The sequence below is a fragment of the Macaca fascicularis genome, chromosome 7 (assembly GCF_037993035.2).
Source record: "Macaca fascicularis isolate 582-1 chromosome 7, T2T-MFA8v1.1".
NCBI classification, from domain to species: domain Eukaryota; kingdom Metazoa; phylum Chordata; class Mammalia; order Primates; family Cercopithecidae; genus Macaca; species Macaca fascicularis.
Window position 1 is genome coordinate 33,662,877 of NC_088381.1, and position 21,055 is coordinate 33,683,931.

Consider the following 21,055-nt stretch of genomic DNA (forward strand, 5'->3'; position numbering starts at 1 on the left):
AGCCTGACCAACATGGTGAAACCCCGTCTCTACTAAAAACACAAAAATTAGCCGGGCATGGTGGGGCATGCCTGTAATCCCAGCTACTTGGGAGGCTGAGGCGGGAGAATCACTTGAACCCAGGAGGTGGAGGTTGCAGTGAGCCAAGATAAAGATCACACCATTGCACTCTAGCCTAGGCAACAAGAGTGAAACTCCGTCTCAAAAAACAACAAAAATAATAAGTAAGAATGTCTACTTCAAGTTTTCTGACTTGAGCTTGTTAGTTTTTTAAACTGTCAAACTCATCATTATTTGAAATCATGGTTTTCAGTATCTTTTCTAGTAACGCAAAAGATATTTTAAGGTCGGGCGCGGTGGCTCAAGCCTGTAATCCCAGCACTTTGGGAGGCCGAGACGGGCGGATCACGAGGTCAGGAGATCGAGACCATCCTGGCGAACACGGTGAAACCCCGTCTCTACTAAAAAATACAAAAAAAAAAAAACTAGCCGGGCGAGGCGGCGGGCGCCTGTAGTCCCAGCTACTCGGGAGGCTGAGGCAGGAGAATGGCATAAACCCGGGGGGCGGAGCTTGCAGTGAGCTGAGATCTGGCCACTGCACTCCAGCCCGGGCGACAGAGCCAGACTCCGTCTCAAAAAAAAAAAAAAAAAGATATTTTAAAATTTCAGAAATCAGTAACTTAAATGAGAATTAGAAAACTTCTTTGCTACTAGTATGGGCTCCATCTGGTAGACTCCCAGTGAGGAGAATATGAATCCCTTCTGTCAAAATCAGCAAATATATACTAAGTCTTTATTGTGAATGAAGAACTACTTTAGACTTTAGGGATTTAAATATGAATAAAATATGGACTCTGTCTTCAAGATTCTTTTTTTTTTTTTTTTTTAAGACAGAGTCTTGCTCAGTTGCCCAGGCTGAAGTACAGTGGTGCGATCTTGGCTCACTGCAACCTCCACCTCCCGGGTTCAAGCAGATCTCTGCCTCAGCCTCCCAAGTAGCTGGGATTGCAGGCGTCCGCCACCACACCTGGCTAATTTTTTTGTATTTTTAGTAGAGACGGGGTTTTACCATCTTGGCCAGGCTGGTCTTGAACTCCTGACCTCGTGATCCACCCACCTCAGCCTCCCAAAACGGTAGGATTACAGTCGTGAGCCACCGCACATGGCCAGAATTCTTATAATCAAAAGATAACCTTGATCTTTGGAAAAACATCCTGGTTTTTTTTTGGTTTTTTGTTTTGTTTTGTTTTGAGACAGAGTCTCACTCTGTCACCCAGGCTGGAGTGTGATGGCATAATCTTGGCTCACTGCAACCTCCACCTCCTGGGCTCAAGTGATCCTCCCACCTCAGCCTCCCAAGTAGCTGGAACTACAGGCGAGTGCCACCACAACTGGCTAATTTTTGTATTTTTTGTAGAAACAGGGTTTTTCACCTTGTTGCCCAGGGAGGTCTCAAACTCCTGGACTCAAGCGATCCACTCACCTTGGCCTCCCAAAGTGCTGGGATTACATGTGTGAGCCACTGTGCCCAGCCTGGAAAGAAAGAACTTAAAAAAATTTTTTTTTGTTTTGAAACAGGGATTCAGTCTGTGGCCCAGGCTGGAGTACAGTGGTGCCATCATAGCTCACTGTGGCCTCAAACTACTGGGCTCAAGCAGAGAGGCAATCCTCCTACCTCAACCTCCTGAGTAACTGAAACTACAGGCACATGCCACTACACTGGGCTACATTTTCTATTTTTTGTAGAGAAGAGGTTTTGCTGTGTTGCCAGGGTTGGTCTCAAACTCCTGGCCTCAAGTGATCCTCCATCTTGGCCTCCCAAAGTGCTGGGATTACAGGCGTGAGTCACTGTGTCCAGCCCAAAATGTTTTTTGTTGCATAATTTTTGTTCTCCAGACACATGATGTAGTATTTAGGAAATACTTTTTGAATTAAAGGGATAAAAATAAGGACTACAAGGCCATTATTTTATGTATCTATAATAGGAAAACATCACCTGTTAATGACTTCCTGCTCTAAGCTGTACTTTTTAACTTCTCCTCTGATTGTTCAAACCTTCAATAAGTTAACTGGCTTTCTTTGTAAAAGCAACTGAATTATTTGTCCCATTTCTCCCCTCAATTATGCAGTTAATTCCTAGTTGTCAAAATAGGAGTATTTTACCAAAACCAAAACAAAAAGCAGGAAAATTACAGGTAATTCAGCCATCAGCATTAATTCTACATTGTTTTAGGAGGACCTAATTAAAAATATAGGGCCATGGTCCTCACGTGAAAGAAAAGTATGGAAAACAACAATACAGGAATTCTTTTTCTAAAGGAAGTAAGTTATGGTGCCATTGACATAAATTTAAAACAGAGACAGTCTTATATTTCTCTTACTACAATTCTCTTCAAGAATTTAACCATTTGTGGTCACCTATGTTGCTATCATCTTTGTCTAAACCACCTTTACGTCTTTCTTAAATTATGGCAACAGCTTTACAACTGGTCTCCCAGTTTTATTTTGTTTTTGTTTTTATTTTTTTAACACAGGAGCATCCTTTTAAAATCTAGGTCAGGTCATATACTCCTCTGCTTAAAATCCTCCAGACGCTTCCCTTATTGTAAAACCAACATCTTTAAAATGGCTTACAAGACACCTGCCACCTCTCAGACTTCGTCTTCTACAACTCTGCCCTTCCCTCACTTCACTCTAGCCATTCTCTCCTTTTTACTGCTTCTTAAAGATGTCAGGCACACTCCTACCTCAGGGCCTTTGCATTTGCAGTTCTCTGTCATGGAACACACTTTCCCTAGTGTCCAAATGACTAGTTTTCTCTTTGATCTCATATCACTCTGTCAATGAAGATCTTTTGTGACCATCCTATATAAAAGCGCAACATACCCCTAGTACCTCCTCATTCTTTTCCTGATATATTTTTCTCTACAGTATTTTATGCCATCTGATTTGCCCTAATTTGTTTATTCTTTATCTGTATTACCCAGGACCAACATAATGTTTTATTTTATTTTATCTATGTTGTTTATTGCACCTGCAGCACAGAGGTGCATAACAGATATTTAATAACTATTTGTTGAATAAATGAACAAAGGCAAGTGATTAGCAATACAGCCATAGCTCTTCTTTCTGGACCATGCTCAGCTGACTCAGAGAAGGTATAAGCTACATGCTAGATAATCTGAATTATCTTCAGGAGAAAGATAACTACGTAACGATATATTTTAACTCACTATATTATAAAACATATAACATGCTTAAACTTTGTAAACACTTTTCGGGGAGGAAAAGAGAGAGCTCCAGTTTTTCATCAGAAAAATAAATGTCTTTTCAGCAGCAAAGAATACTGTAGTTATTTCTATTTACATGGACAGTGTGCCCCTTGGTTAGATTGGAATTATTAGATAAGAATTAGATTATTAGCTAGGAATTAGATTAGCGCTAGGAAGTCATGCATTTGTTTTCCGATGTGAGGTCTTAGCATTAGAAGATCGTGTTCTTATATTCATATAATCTTTATTCCCATTTTAACAACAGTAACACAGTTTGAACCTTTTTTATATAACAATCATTTCAGTCTGAAATCGCCAGTGTTACAGCAAGGAAGTGTCCTCAAGATCGCGCACCTATAAAGTTACTGTAGTGTTGCCACCCGTTTTTCACCTTTTACTCCCTTACTTTATCCTGTAAACTTTCCATCCTGCATATTCATTACAGCCATATTTGTGTGTCATAGTCCTGTTTACTGCTCTACTAAATTCTCCAGCCAAAAGGAGCAAAGAAACAAGTCATAGATGGGCACTGCATCTTTATTATAGAATAGTACAGGAGCTGCAGCCCACTTACTTAAGATGAGCTCCCATATTGACTCCTTAACTCTGTGTTGCTTGCTAAAATTATAACAAGGCCATCTCTGGAGAGGATTATATATTATTTGAAGGGCATAGCCACAAATGTTTTGTTCTCCAGGTGATGCTATATTAAACATAAAATATATGACTTGTAGATAAATTGCACATTACTGAGAAATCAAAATAGTTACTGAGTAAATTAAACAATGACAAGGTTAGGTAAGAGTTGTTACCAATCATAGGATGTCACTGCTTTTCTTTATTTTGTTTTACTATTTTGTTCAAGATAAAGTTGATAGGGCAGGGAGCAGTGGCTCACGCTTCTAATGCCAGCACTTTGGGAGGCTGAGGTGGGAGGATTGCTTGAGCCCAAGAGTTCAAGAACAGGCTGGGCAACAAAGTGAGACCTTGTGTCAATTATACTTTAAAAATAAAAATAAAAAAGAAAGACGATGGTTTTACATGAACATATTACTAGGCAATGGAGTTATATATAACTAGTCTTTTAGATACTTCATTTGCTGGCATAAATATTATTAGAATACAAAGCTTTTGGACTCTTGTCTTAGAACTGAGAAGTTGTAATTATGTTTTCAGATTCCTTTTTTGGTTCATCCTTTCATTTCATGTGAGGCTTTAGACTTTTAATTACGCCTCTTGCAGATATGATTATAAAAATGCAATTTAAGGCTGGGCATTGTGGCCCATGCCTGTAATCTCAGCACTTTGGGAGGGTGAGGCTGGCAGATCGCTTGAAGCCAGGAGTTCAAGACCAGCCTGGCCAACGTGGCGAAACTCTGTCTCTGTTAAAAATACAAAACTTAGCAGGGTGTGGTAGCGCACACCTGTAATCCTAGCTAGTCTAGAGGCTTAGGCATGAGAATGGCTGGAGCCTGGGAGGTGGAGGTTGCAGTGAGCCAAGATTGCACCAGTGCACTCCAGACTGGGCAACAAAGCAAGACTTTGAGACACACGCACACACAGAGACGCGCACACACACACACACACACAATTTAAGATCGGTGTGGACACCTGGTATCATCTATGCCAGTGGATCACAGCTTGAATCTTGAATACAAGAAGATTCAATACACATCAGAAAAACCTAACGAATTCTGTGGATTCTGTAGTTTACTGAAATAAAATGGTAACTAAACATTAGGTTTCTTTCACTGGAATTATTTCAGCTCAGCATGGCAATGCTTCATTTACCTTTTAATCTGAAGTTCTGAACTGCAGTTACATGGCTTTGCGTTTTCTTTTTTGTTTTTGTTCATTTGTTGTTGTTGTTGTTGTTGTTGTTTTTCTAGAGACAGGGTGTCTCTCTGTCACCCTCGCTAGAGTACAGTGGCACAATCATAGCTCACTGCAGGCATGAACTCCTGGGCTGAAGCAATCCTCCCACCTCAGTCTCCCAGGTAGCTGGGATTACAGGTGCACACCACCCAGCGAATTTTTTGACTTTTGTAGAGACAAGGTTCTTGCCATGTTGCCTGAGCTAGTCTCAAACTCCTGGGCTCAAGGGATCTTCCCACTTTGGCCTCCCAAAGTGGTAGGATTACAGGCATGAGCCACCATACCCCGCCTTGATTTTTCTTTTTAAGAGAGAAAAATGTTTATCATAATGGAATTTAAAAAAAAAATTCTGAGAGACAAAAATCTTTCATAATAGGAATTCAGAGTTTTGGGGTGGAGTGCATAATAAAATGTTTTATTAGTGGTGAAGTGGCTAGGAAGTCTTTGGCCTAGTTTAATGCCTGCATTTTACAGAAATGGAAAATTAGGCTCAGGGAGAGTCGACGACCTGCTCTAAGCTCTCATGCCTCCTGAGAGGCAGAGCTGAAACCTGGATCCCTATCTCCTGACTCCCAGTTTAGTGCTCTTTCGCATTACGTGATATAACTCCACAGTGTTCTGGGACCTGAGTAGCCCATCTTATATTACATAGAATGATAGGGAGAATACTTCTGCCCTACTGCATACACATGTGCTACAGCTACATAGAGCAAGTAGCTTAACAAATTTCTTCCAAGTTTTGTATCTGTTTCCCAGCGTCTGTTTAGGGACACTTGTCATTGTTAGGAATGGTGAAGCATACCAAATACTTGTCAGACAATGCTTGTTTTGCATTGTTCTTTGTTGAAAATGTATAACTGACACCATTTCCCATCTTTTTCCCTGTTGATTTCACTCTTCTTAGATGTGTGTTCAAACTGAAGTATTTTTTGGCTTTTGTTGAGAATGGTCACCAGAATTTAGTAATAAGAAACCATTCTTAAAAGATACATCTTTTCATAAGTTCAAGATCTGTATGATTTCTTCCAGTGAATATAGCAAAAATTAGCTTTGCTTTTTTGCTTTATTATCACAGATGTGAGGCAGGATGTTTTGGTAGACTCAGTATTTATTTAGAGGTAAGAAGTATTAAAAAATTACTACCACTAGCAAGAATTTTTACTGAAACAAAAATATAGATTGGGGACCAAAAATAACTTAATGTATAAGTTACTTACAGCTTTGGATTGCAGATTCTTGAAATGGTTCTGGGCTAAGATGCAGATGTTACTTCTAGTCTTTTTAAAAATAAATTTTAAATAGAATAGAATATCTTGGTGCTGTTCCATTTCTCATAAATTGAAAGGATCTGGTGTTTTCCAGTTCAGAAGAATAGAAAATCACACAGGCCAAAAGAAGAAACAAAAAAAGGGTGGCACTTTCTTTAAGAGACAGCTAATTTGACCCAAGACATCATGTTCACAAAAATTATTTAGCTTTACAGATGATTTTAAACGATAGCTTTGTTTGCCTACAGTTTTGTTTTGTTGTTAGATTGCCTAACGAGTCAATAGTGCAAAGCCTTATGTCAGTCTTGAAACATCTTCAGAAGTGCTGGTTTCTTGAGGAATTTAAAAACCTGGGGCTCATCCTGATCGTTTTTTTTTTTAATGTGTGCATACACACACCATTAGGCAGTCCTGTGATTATAGAGCCATCTGCAGGAAAATTGTCAAGTTGCAACATAGTTAATGATTCTTTTACTGTGTTATTTCAAGTGGTAAATGAGAAGTGACAAACTGCAATTCATGAAGGGAAGGAAAGGGAAAGGACAGCCAAGAGATGCAGGGGCAGCGGGATCCCCCCTCTTTAATTTTTCAAAGAAAACTGCTTTGTCATTGTGAGTTTGTGATCAAAAGAAACATGCAATTTGCTTCAGATTTTACATATTCTCAGTAATTATATAGTTCTGTCTCATTTGAAGGGTTATCTAATGATTGCCTTTTAGAAGCTTTGTATGATCTGTCAGTTCTATTCATGTTGATATCGGAGGGATACTATTTATTCACCTCAGAAAGAGATTTATTTGCTTTCTTCTCCAGGAGATATGGCTGTTTTTACATATCCTCATTATAGTCATATGGTTGTCAAAAGGAAATTAATTGTTCTTTTACCTTAAAAATGCAGTTTACAGAGGTGATTGTTTCCATTGACTCTATAGGTAGGGGTTTTCTATTTTGTTAATCATTAAGCATTTCTAAAACTCATTTTAGACTTGAGATATTTGTAAAGAAACAGTCATCTGATATCCTGTATCCGAGTCAGATGCTATTTTATGAATTTTACCATGTGTCTTTACACTGTGTTGAGAAATGTATATTTATATGTGTTGATATCCAAATAAGTCATTTACCAGTACTCAGACTAATCTTTAATATCCACCTGTTATTGGTTTGGTTAAGATTTTGGTAATCACAATTAAGGCTTAATTGGAACAGTTTTTTTCATGGAATGTCACTTGGGTAAAGATCACAAAATCAAGTCTTCGATTTTTAAGATTTTCATACAGTGGAAAGATAGTAATTAGAAGGCTTTTCACTGATAGACTGGGTATCAGCAAGATGAGAGTGATTGTTGAATTAGAAGATGCACTACTGATTTTAGATCTATAACACTATTAACTTTAAATAATATGCATTGAATTCTAGTGAATTGGTTTGAAAATGGTGTATTATTTCACTGGAGTTTTATATTCTTAATTTGTTTCTTGCAGAAGTAAATTTTCTAAAATGTGAGGATATTAGAAAATCAGAAGAACAACTTTCTGAACATTTAGGAATGACTGTATTTACAAAGTAGCATATACTACCAGAAAAGTCTGCAATATAATGTTCAGATATAAAACCTGGAATTTTGATATCTGACTTAATTAGCAAGGCTAACTAAAACACTGCACAGTTGAAAGACAGCATTCACTCACATGTCATCTCTTTACAAGATAGAGGAGGAAGAAGAGGCATTGTGGAAAGTTCTTTTGCTCTGAATTTGTTCACTTACAGATTCTCTCACTATTCTCTTAAATCTATCCTCACCCCTACCTCCCTTGCAGCCAATAATTTATTATTTGCTGAGTTCATCCTTTAGGAAAATATAGAGTTCATTCGTGGAGTTATTCATGTGTCAGGTTTTAAGATTGACTTCATTTATTACTCTGAAAGTCTATTTTCCAAGATTTGATTCACTTAGAAATAATGTTGAAACTTTTCATGAGGAATCTTATGAGTGGGTTTTAGGTTTACTTTTCCAGTCAGATCTTCTGGCTTTTGGGACAGTGGAATGTTGCCTGTTTGTTTTAGAAGAATATACAGTAAGATTAACCACTAACTGGCCTATGTTAACTAATTCAAGATACATAATTCACTTCCATTAAAAATTTTCTTTCAAAAACTATTTAGAATTTTATGTTACCTTTGGAAACATTCTTGCTTAAGGATCATTTAAAAATAGCTATAACTGTTATAGTGATCCAAATATAAGGATAAAAATGAGCTAATAAAGTAGATAAAAATACTACAGGGATAACTCTAAGAAATTTTATATAGTTCTCCAAGGAAGATCTGCTTCCCAATCAACAGAAATGTAAGATGGAAGAGGGAAATTTTGCATGGGAGCCTGGAATTTAAACTGAAGTTTCCAGAGAGCTCTTACTTGGTGGACTTTTTGAAAACATCTTTTCCTAAATCATCAGTAAAGAATTAACTTCTTTAGGCAAAGCACATTATGGTTTTTTCTTGCCTAGTTTAGTTCTGTGCTTAATGACTGCTGGAATAGCAACAAACATAACATCCTGATAACATCTGGGAGGAAAAGGCATATTTGAAAATTGGTGAAATGCAATAATCTTTAAACCAGGAATCATCAGTTTGTTAATAAAAGATATATGGTTCCAAGTTATGTGTTTTTTCAGGGTCCTCTGGCATTTTCATTAATCATTTTGCTAGTGTGTACAATGATTCCTATCTTGTGTAAAACTTGATTTTTTATATTTTTGAACTAGGTGACATGAATATTGAGTCAGATCACATAATCTTAGAGTAACACATAAGTGATTATGTAGAGTTGTGGGTGGAAACAATTCTGGATAAAAAGTGCATGACAATTCAGAGCTCCTGTACAGACTGCACGCCTGTCTGAAATCAGGTTTAAAAATTGGCCCTGTCTCCAGCTGACTCGTTTTGTCAGACTGAGTCACAGGATTAACCCTTGACATGTTCCTTTAAAAAAAAAAAAAGCAAAGATTAAACAACTGCATTGACTAAAACAGCACTTGATCCATCTATATGCATTTTTTTTCCTGTAATATGATTCTCCTTAGGACAAGAAATTGTGCTACAGCTGTTGCATAGATTAAATTAATTTTTTAAAAAATTGGGAGCAGAGAAAAAAAGATTTTATTGTACAAGATAATTTATAATGGCAATCAAGCAATGACCATCTACATCAAACAGTTTTAGTTTTTTGGGGGGTAAGACAGGCTTCAAGAAAAATGCTGTTTTGGAGCAACAAACTTAAAAGACTTTTCCATAGCATACAAGTAGAATATAGGGGCATTTTATGTAGATTCCACCAGTTTTGTTGATGATTTACTGTTTTTGAAGAATGAGCTTTTAGTATCATATAATTATAGATACAGGCATAGAGTTTTGATTTGGTTTTTAGTTTTTATATCTATCATCAATTTAGGCAGTAGCATATACCAAGTGACTGTGGTGTGTATTGGCAGGGGAGGTCTTACCTACACATGTACGAGTTTTATATTTATGTTTTTTAGGGGAATAATGAAAAGTAGAAGCAAAAGCTTTTAATTAGTTATTCAACTCTCTTTAGAAACTATGTTTCACATTCAGGTTTCATGTTTAACACTAAATCTTACCTAGGTGTTTAATAAATAAGTGCATTTTTTTTCATTAAAGAAATTTGATTATACTGTTTGGCTTTTACCATGAATTTCTTTTTTATCTGAATATATGTTTATTCTCTTCAGATTATCATATAATTGCCTCTAAAATAAAGAACTGGTGTTAAAATATTAAAATTTTCATTGTGCTTTAATAACCAAGGTTGCTTAGTTGGGTTTACATTATGATGTTTGTTTTATCAGACAACATAGTAAGTACCCTCTCTGTTTTCTGCCAGGCGTCAGAGAAATGGGCTTAACTGTCATAATAGGTGGATGTTTTTTAACCAATATAAAAAAGTTTTCTCAGATTGAAGCGATGATTATAAAAATGTTGAAGTATTGTCAGTTTTTTGTGGCTCTCTTCTCCCTGTTCCTCCTCAATTTCTATTGAAAAGTAAGTGTTTTTAATAATTAATAAGGAAAATTTTATTGATTAGATTTTGATTTTCCTTTTTTTGTTTGTTTTTTATTTTTTGTTTTTTGTTTTTAGAGTAGCCGATCTGTCAGTATAGAAAGACTGTGTATGGAAGACTAAAATTTACTTGAATGGTTTTAAGGCATGCTATTGTTAATTGTAAATCAAAGCTTTTTACACAGTTCTGCAAGGATTGAAATGGGTCTTTGTGGTCTCTCAGGAGGGAGGAAGTTACAAACCACTCCGTAGACTGGCATTTTAATAGTCTGCTGTACAGCGATGTTCTTTTGCAGCTGCTGCTTAGCCTTTTCTATATCTGGAGAGTGTGGGGAGGTTTTATTGTTGTTCCAATACTATCAGCTTTTAAAATATTGTGAAGTTAGTTGGCCTTATTGTCTGATTTAGTTTTGTTACTATAATTTGATCAATGTGTTAATAAAAATGAGGTTGGGGAGATAGTGGGTCCCTTGTAGTGTATATTCCTAGAATATTTCATAGAGGATTTGTGCTTCATGAAAGGTACCTTTAAAAAAAGTGATGTGCCCCTTTTGCAGCTTGTGAGCTCTCCTCTGATTAATACAATCCCGTTAGAACCTACAAGACACAGAGAGAAGGATAGTACAAAGAGGTTTTGATGAAGGGAAATGAGACAAAAAGGGAAAGTTGCTATTCTGTTTTTCCAGGTTATAATTACAGCAAAAGATTGATTGGAAAACATTTAAATAGCAAGACGTGTCTGTGTGAGAGACGTATGTTTTTGTAGACAACTTTCAAAACCTTTTGACTTCGAAGTATGAGTTAGAAATGTCTGTAAGACATTTATTCCCACACTTATTATTTTTCCTGTCTGAGAAATGTATTAACATAAAAATATGAATATACAAAGTATTAAGAACAATAACAGAGGAAAGACTTATAGGAAACTGTTCAGTTTATTCTTTCATACTTTATATGAAAGATGTGTGTATTTTTTTTTAAGAGCAATCCTATTGCAAGATCTTATGAACTTTTAATTGGTGTTTATGAAGAATTCAAGGAGGTTTATAACAAAATCTGTATTATTAAATGTTTCTGTTTTAGAAACAGGTAATTTATTTTCAAGATAATCTATCTGATTTTTGGACTACGCTTTTTAATAAAATGTGTTCTTTTCAATTTTTTTCAACATAATTTTTGTAACTTAAAGTATGGTTTGTTATAGCTAGTTAAGAGGTATTTGCATGATGGTCCGCTTTCTCCAGGAAGTGATTTTATACAAGATTAACTGTCTAGATCCTTCTTGTTACACATGATTCAGTGTTTCCAATTCCTGATTACTTGATCATGTGTTTATCAAAGTTGAAGCAACTTTAGACCATGCCAGATGTTAAGGCTGGAGGTGTAGCAAGCTAGGTTTCTCTGCCACAAGTGCTCTAATTTAATTAAAACTAAAAACAGATTAGCAGAAAATCTGTCAGTTTGCCTGCCTTTGTGTGTGTATATATGTATATATGAGACAAATCTAATAATTTCTTGGGTTATTTTTATTCAGGACATATCTGTCTATTTAGCACTTACAAGTGACTTGTATTTTTTTAATACCTCAAATTTTGTCTTCTTGGTATCCTCCACCAATGCAAGGACTTGATAGAAATTGAAAGAGGTTACTTACAGCATAAACCCTCCCTCTGTGCTCTGTGAGTTGGTTCAGTCCTATTTTGCATAAGTTCCTTTTGAGTAGATCCATGTGTGGATGCATAGTACTGAAGACTTACTCCCTTTGCCTGTTTGGATATATGTCTTGGAGAGAAGCTGTGTGCATTAGCTACAAATAGTAACGTTTTCAAAATCAACATGTATTGTGCTTATCCTGTCCCTGGAATGGGCAGCAATTCTTTGATGTATTACTACAATGGGAAAACGGTAAGCCTTTTTCTTTGTTCATATAGCTTCTAATTCACTTGTTTAATGGAAAGCAGTATATATTAATCGCTTTTTATTAAAATCTGTGAGATTTTGTTTTATCTTTTTCTGCAATATATTAGATTGTATATTTCCTTTTTTTTTTTTTTTTTTTTTTTTTTTTTTGAGATGGAGTCTTGCACTGTCACCCAGGATGGAGTGCATTGGCATGATCTCAGCTCACTGCAACCTTCCCCTCCCGGGTTCAAGCGGTTCTCCTGCCTCAGCCTCCCGAGTAGCTGGAATTACAGGCACCAACCACCATGCCTGGCTAATTTTTGTATTTTTAGTAGAGACACGGTTTCACCATGTTGTCCAGGCTGGTTTCGAACTCCTGACCTTAGGTGATCCACCCGCCTCGGCCTCCCAAAGTGCTGGAATTACAGGCGTGAGCCACCGCGCCCAGCCTAGATCGTAGATTTCTTTAGAAGTAGTGTCAGTAAAGTCCTGTCTGCTACATAGCTACCCGATAATTGTTGGCTTTCGTTTTATTTTTAAGATAGTGTAGAAAATAAACTTGAATTTCTGAGTTATTATTAGCCTGATATTTTTACGAGCAATGAGCTTGAAAGTACATTTGTTTTTATGTTTTCGTATCTTGTAAACAAATCCTTATGTAAAATGTGTATATACACACATATGTATTGAGAATTATTTGATGCTTTGTAGATGGAAGGAAAAGATGAAAGTCATCTAGGAGATTCATAAAAATAACAAGTATGAAGCTCTGGTAATGATTAGGGAAGCAGTCAGCTAGTAAGGGCCATATTTCCTGTTTAGAGTTTCAAGTCCAGAGCCTGACTTTTCTGGGATACCATCTGTTTCCAATCAAACTAGAATTTTGACCTTGTGTGGATTCATGAAATAAATCACTATTTTTTTAAAAGAATGCATTTATACATTTTCCAAAGAATGCACTGTACTTCTGGTTGATTTATAGCAAGCACGTGACTAGGTGTTTTAAAATAATACTTTTTTTAGCTAAACAAGAGTTCTATTCTTTAAATTAATTACCTAGTGTTAATAATTTACTGTGTTTCTACAAAAAAATCTATAAGCCAGAGGATTTTATATATTCTAAAAAAAAGAGTAAACTCTGAAAGTTTCAATAGGAGCTATCTTTGTAAGATACTTGATAAATATTACTAAAAGGTACACTAATGAATAACAGTGTTAGTTTATGTCAGAAACTCAGTGTTTTCCTTCTAAATCTTTCAAAAATAATTTTACCCTCAGATGTCTTATGAAAAAATGCATATATGGGCTTAGTGAAAGGGGAGGGGGGAGCATTTTTAATGTTGATGTTTTAAGTTATAGAGATTATTCAATTACATTTTACTAAAATAGGCTTAAAATTAGATATGGTTGTCTCTTCCCTTTTTATCACTTGGAAATGTTTTAAAGTAGCCTATGGCTACAACTAGGGTACGAAGAACTAATAAAAGCACTTTTTCATTTGCTGACTGCTTTAGTAAGGGCTCTCTGGACTGGGCCAGTGTTTGGTTGTGAACTTTTGGGTAAGCTTTCAAAAAAGATGAGAAGCAAGTCAAAACATCTTTAAACTCAGTAAAAAGTATATGTTCAAGCTGCCCATATAAGAAGAGCTTTGGATAATGTAAGAAGTAGATTTAGATGGATGAGTGAATTATTTAATCTCTATGTAATTTTCTTGCCAGCTGTCTTTCAAATGTGAAAATAATTTTCTTTTGTGTCTGATTTTAAGTAAAACAGTCTGAAGATGGTATGTGGGTATGTGTGTGGGGGGAGATGTGCGCGCGCACGTGCACGTGTATAAGTTCAGTAAAATTAATTATATAGAACCCTGAAACTTCAAGACTAACTCAAAGTGAGTTTAGATTTTATTCTTTCGAAAGCATAGGTTATGGTATTACATTTCTCTTTGTTCTACATTGGGAGTGGGGTGGGGAGAGCTTTGATAGTGGTATTTCCAGGCTTATGGTAGGTGGCATAGCTGGTATGGTAGAGAAGTGTAGCCTGGAAAAATTGATAGTCTGTGCCTAATACAGGTCAAAGGTGACTTTCATGTTCTGGAAAAATACATAAATAAAGAGATGATATATTGACTTAGTTCTCCAAATCATAAGACCCTAGACTTGTATGTATTTTATTTTTACCCACCTCTAGTTTTTAAAATTATTCTTTAGTAATTATTAGAAATCATTAGCAACATTATTATTTTGTGATGACTTCAGTTTTCTTCAATAAGAAAATCATGGTATGTAATTACATTGTCTCAAGATTATATAAATGTATTATTTTAGTGTCTATTGGGAAATACCTACTTGTCAATGCCTTAAAGTAAAAACTAGCACTTTCATTAAATTTCTAGACTCTAAGTGAAATATATGTCTTCACTTAAGTTATAGAATTTTAATATACTTCTTGTGGTGAACAGGTTAAATTTAAACTCTTTAATCTCATTTTATAGATTTTTTAAATGATAGAACAAAATAGTATTTTGAAATGCTAATAATAAGTTCACATTGTTTCATTTTTAACATCCCATTTCAGGTTTTATGAGAGAGTGACAAACCCTAAGTGGCCTGCTCTTAAACAGAAAGCTTTCTTTCACTTTTTTCCAGTTTTTTTTCTTTTTTTGTTTTTTAGTTGAAGACCAAAGAGCTTTTTGATATCTTGCTACCTAAAATTGTATGGCCATTATTGTATTGTTAGATATGTAACAGACTTGGGTATATAGGTGTAGAAAAGAAAAGCCAAAAATGTTAATGCAATTTTTCCTACTGCTTAAAAAGAGAAGGGGTTAATGTTTTGTATTATATGTAATTTTTGTGTAGCTATATTCTGTATCATGTTATAAGGTATTAATATGGGTTTATAGTAAGTATGAAAATTAAAACTATTTTGCACCTTATACTGTTTTGAAATATAAAAAATAGGAGAGAATAGTGGGTTTCTGAGATTCCTTCTTTATAAAGAACTCTGCCTGCAATTCAGTTTTCTCGCTGATTTGAATAAATTTTGTCCTTTACACAGAAAGTTAGAAAAGTCTTAAGAGCAAAGGAAGGAAAAGTTTTGGGGGAAAAAAAGGACTCTCATGTTTTTTTTACCTTTAAGATTTTGGAGTGCCTGCCTCCATTTTTCTGACCAGCCTCCATTTTTCTTGGTTTTAGACTAAAGATTCTATAGAGTATTCCAGGTATAAAAATTGCCACACGAACAGACATGATGGCCTTTTCATTGTATGAGGAAATTATTTTAATCTTCTGAGAAACAACACAGAAATCCAAGTTTTAAAATTCATGGTAGACACACATTTTGAATATTAAGCTGCTTTGAATGGAATCTGGGAAAAAACAGAAAGAAACTAACGTGATTGTAAGGGCTCTTCTCTGCCAGGAACTGTGCTCGGAACTTTGTTTATCTGATTTAATTTTCACAACCACTGTCATTTAGCTGTAGCTAGCTCATTTTATAAATAAGGAAAATGAGGTTCAGCCTCACCTAGTTTGTAAGTACTGAGATCAGAATTTGAACCCAGGTCAATCCCCCAGAAGCACATTTTCTCCTTTATCCAAGGACATGTAAATTATTCTCTATAGCAAAGGGTCAAACTGAATTTATCCTAACTACCCATTTACATTAAAATACACTACATTGGATCCAATGTGTATTTGGATATGTAAAAATACATATGTATACTACATTGCAAAGAAAATGTAACCGGTAAAAACACTAAGCCACTCTTACAAATCTTTTGCATGTGTGGTCAGAGTAACAATTTCATGAATACTAATTGATGTGGTTAGTCAAGCAGATTTTTATCAACTTTTGTTTAAGAATTTAAAATTAAAACTTTCATATATGTTTTAGCAAGTCTCCTCTTCTAGTAGAATTAATCATACTGAAAATTGGTTTAGCCATGGTTTTGGCACCTGCCTACCAATGAATTTTTTTTTTTTTTTTTGTAAGAATTAGAGTAGCAAGTAAGTAAGATTACATTGTAAATACTTATAAGACTTATTTTTAAAATAAACACTTTCAGTTAATAAAAGAACAAAAACTAATGTGACTGTATACAGCTGTGTTCGTGTTCCGTTGGGATATTTATTACTCGTTAACATGAGAGAAGAATATACAATTAAATTAATTTAAATTTCCAGACTGTCCATGGGCCCAAAAGAGTTAAATCTAACATTTTTTATAATAGGGAAAACATGAAGTCATTTTTTAACTCTCTTAATATAGAATGCTGAAGACATTGAATGACAAGGACTTCAGCATAAACCTACTACGCATTTTTCCCCTTTACCAAAAATATCTGAGACTATAGTGTGTGAGCTCAAGAAAGTTTTCTTTTCTTGATTCAAGTGAATACAAATACTAGTGAGTTAAAACTAGCTCCTGCTACAGTTTTACATACTAGAGGGTATGTTGTCACTGGTCAACTTTATGAATGTTTTTGAGAGAAATTTATGTTTCTTTCTACTTGTATATCAAAGGGGATCAGGTGTAATATTGTTGAATCTCAATTTTTTTAAGTAGGTAGGTAATGTGTGTCAGTCATTAATTTGTTCAGTATATTATCCTAGCAAACAAGTTTCAAACCCTGTCCCTTAGAACCGTAATTCAAGAAAAACATTGAGATTATTAGAAAAATGATAGCACTTATCGTAGAAAATCAGTAATATGCCCGGTAATGTTAATTTAAGATTAATTAAAATGTGCTTGATTTACCTAGAAAACCAGTGATATGCCCAGTAATATTAATTTAAGATTAATGTAAATGTGCTTAGAAGGAATTTTTCTCACAGTTGAAAACCAGTAATATTCAACTGTGTTTGTTACACAGTAAGAGCAGCAGTTGATTTTAAAATGCTTTGTACTGAAAACTAGAATTCATTTTTCTTACTGTTGTTAGAAAAGAAATTTCATTTTATTTTCCCTGGAAAATAAACATGTCTCTGGAAATTTTTGGAAAGAGATACTGGTCCTTTTACTTAGGAAACTGTTGAAAATACACATAAACACATATTTATCCCTTTTGCAGAATTTCAAGTTGCATTTTTAACAGGCTAATTAGATAAAAAGAATCTTCTGTAGAGATGGCTTGTATGTGCCTGAGTCAGTCTTTGTACTTCAGACGTTTTGCTTTATAATACCTGTGGTTTCAGTTCTTGTGGTATTTTTACTGGAACTATCTAAATATTTTCCCCCTCAGGCTTGAAATTACCATTAAAAACTGTAGTAGCAGATTGGATTTTATGGCAGAATTTGCCATTTTATGTAATATGAAAATACTGAAAGCATTGAGATATTTATCAAATCTGTCATTTGTTGAAATATTCTTAGATATTAGGGAATTATTAAATTAGACTCATCTTAATATTTATCTAGATTTTTAGGTTATTTTCTTTGGGATTGCATTGTTTAAATTTTGATTACAGAAGGAACAAGGAAAGTGAGAAGGCGTAAGTTTCAGAAATTTTTAAATGTTACCATTTAGGTTACTGATATATGCTTTTCTTTTTCTTTTTTCTCTCTCTCTTTTTTTTTTTTTTTTTTTTTTTTTTAATAAGAGGGAGTCTCGTTTTGTCTCCCAGACTGGAGTGCAGTGGCAGTGGCGTGATCTCGGCTCACTGCAAGCTCCGCCTCTCAGGTTCACGCCATTCTCCTGCCTCAGCCTCCTGAGTAACTGGTACTACAGGTGTCCGCCACCACGACTGGCTAATTTTTTATTATTATTATCTTTAGTAGAGATGGGGTTTCACCGTGTTATCCAGAATGGTCTCGATCTTCTGACCTCATGATCCACCCTCCTCGGCCTCCCAAAGTGCTGGGATTACAGGCGTGAGCCACCATGCCCAGCCAAGGATATATGCTTTTTATCTGAGAATATATATAAGATTGGTATTGATACAAAATAACAGATCAGAATGATCTGAAAATGATCAGAAAAATATATAGGAAATGGTTTTTAGGAAATGTCTTTAATTTTCTGATATCTTCCTAGAACTCTTATACAAATGGGTATAGTTATTAAAGCAAAATTTTATTTATTCTTCTTAAAACAGCCTCTTTTTACTAAATTTCAATCCCACAAAATTGAGAAAGAGAAGTTGGTTGTATATATTGCTTCGTGTGGAACTTGCGTAGATTAATCAATTTAAATTAAATTAATAATTTAAACACTAAAAATCTTAAAATTACCTAGTTTTTTTAGTGCTGACTCTTAAATGTATATATTCTTAAAATTATAGGCCTAGAGTCTTAATTACAGTTTTTTAATATAGGGTTTGGCCTGGGTTGGGATATTCTTTTATTAATATTTCATTGACCTAGACCTTTTTTTTTTTTTTCTTTCAGGTTTTAGGTACTTAGCTAGATCTAGTAAAGTTTTTATTGTTTAATACTAAATGTAATTATATAAGATACCGGATAAAGTGGATGTTCCTGAATATAATATCATATTTTCATTTTAAAATTATTATGGCAGGGCAAGTTAGCCAAATAGTTTTGTTATGTTTTGTTATTTTGGTAAATTGATGTAAATTATGCTGAGTATAATTTCTGTTATTAGCACAGACCTTTCACATATTTGAGGCCCACATTAGCATGTGTTAAAGTGTTTAATGATACTGAACATATTGGAACTTAAAGAGAACAGCTATTCAAACCATCTTGACAGAAGATCTAATAGAAGCCCAAACATAATGAAATCTTGGTAATTAGTTCTGTGTCAGACCGTGTTCAGAAAAGTAGATAGCCTTCTCCATACTTCTTTATTCCAAATTAGGTGAAGGTGTTCTCAAAATGTTTCAGAATGTAGGCTGACTTTGGTTTTCATAGGCCTTGGAGTTTTTAAGAATTCTAGAATATATTTCAAAATAATTTATACAATCTTAAACTGCTGGATAAGAAGGATCTAAATCTGTCTTGCTCAGTATAGTAACCAGTAGCCACAAATGGTATTTAAATTAAATAAAATAAAATTTAAAATTAAGTTTCTCAACTGCACTGTCCACATTTCAAGTGTTCAATAGTCATGTGACTAATAGCTACTGTATTGTACAGCATAGATACAGAACATTTCCATCATCACAGAAATCTGTTGGACAATACTCATGTAAAGCATTCTTCTCATTTTCTCTGGAAGGGTATCTCAATTAGGATATATAACTATTCTCACATACTAAAGAAAATTCCTGTCTCTTCATCACTTGGAAAATGCCACCACATAGGCTGTGGATCTATTTTTTGAAGTATGGATAATCACATCTTGCTTTAACTCTGTCTTATCACTGAATGGGACTAGATAAAAAGAACTATCTTCTTTAGCAAAACCTCTGCGTCTTTGCATTTTTTCTCAGTAACAGAAAGTCATTATGCCTCCCTGCCTCACAGGAATGTTTCCAGTATTAATTATAGGAAAGATGTATAGAAATCGGGAGCACAGTACACAGCTCCAGCCTCTAGAGTTGAACAGAGTATATGCCCTGAATTTGGGGTTATCCATATGACTAAACTGAATCATCTGAGCAGGAAAAAAGAGATCTGTCTTTGCCAGTTTTACTCAAATTTGTTGTATGAACTAAAACATTTCCAGGATAATTGGGTTATCACTGTAAAGAGTAACCGTAAATATTCATCCCCAAAGTATGCTATAAGTTGCTTTACGGTGAGTCTGATGAGGACATGCAAGATATTATTAATGTGAATGTGTTCTTTTCAACAGACTTGATAATGAAGGGGAGGTATCCATTAGATTTTCTATTTTCTTCTTTCAAGTTAGAACTGTCTGTTCACTACACATCCAAAATTTCTCTTAACACCATTCTTACAGGGGAGAGTATAAGTGCTTGGGAAAAAAGTTGGTCCCATGGTAGCTACTGTGAGCTTGGCATTCTGAAAAGGAGAATAGAATTCTAAAGAAAATGTCTACCACATTTTAATAGAACATCTTAAATTACTATATTTACCCTTTTTCTATTCTCTTTAAAATAGTTTGACTCCTAGACTCCTGGTAGATTTTAATCATCTTAAAGCATATATATTCCTTTCTCTTAATTTTAAGATTGATTGTCATGATGCAAAATCATCCTTCAGATTTCAACCAATGATTAGATCATTAACTAGGGGGAAAAAACTGGCATCTGTGTTCAGGTGATCAGATGACATAAGCAGTCTGGTTTTAATTTGTGGCCAGTACTGATTGTAACTAAGAGAGACTTGCTCTTTTTGTGGAATTGGCTGACTATTTCCCTACATCTGGAGTTAATAAAGCCTTTGAGACCACATCAGTTGTGCTTTGCCGCAAGAAGTCTTTGATCTGAAAAATCAAGACTGGCACAACTGCTGCTTCATAACATTGCATCTATGTTTTTGCAAGCTATAGTTAAGATACCAAAAGTAAAGTTATTTAGCTTATTTAGCCTGTGTTAGAAATGCTGGTAAATGTACCTCTTTGAAAGCCATATATTGCAAAACATTCTTAGTATAAAAATTTTGAACTCGTGTTAGTACAAAAATGATATAGTAGGAGTTTTTTGTTTTTGTGGTTTTTTTTTTTTTTTTTGCCATTTTCATTTATAAGGTCTGTCCTTTAAAAGTCCATTGTTTTCAAAATCGTGTTTG

The 21,055-nt window shown here is 34.8% G+C and overlaps 1 protein-coding gene across 24 annotated transcripts in view; it reads left to right on the plus strand.

Moving 5' to 3' along the window:
• TCF12 (transcription factor 12) overlaps positions 1-21,055 on the plus strand; it is a 375,367-nt gene that overhangs the window by 289,920 nt on the left and 64,392 nt on the right. For 4 of the 24 annotated variants that reach the window (XM_073995881.1, XM_015452873.3, XM_073995880.1 and 1 more), the window contains exon 1: positions 12,248-12,403. The exons of 19 other annotated variants lie outside the window; for them this stretch is intronic. In XM_073995881.1, the coding sequence (XP_073851982.1) occupies positions 12,335-12,403 (69 nt within the window). In that variant the 5' untranslated portion in view covers positions 12,248-12,334. Of the gene's footprint in view, positions 1-12,247; positions 12,404-21,055 lie in introns of those variants that run through there. One more of the 24 variants, XM_005559636.5, reaches the window with a different exon arrangement.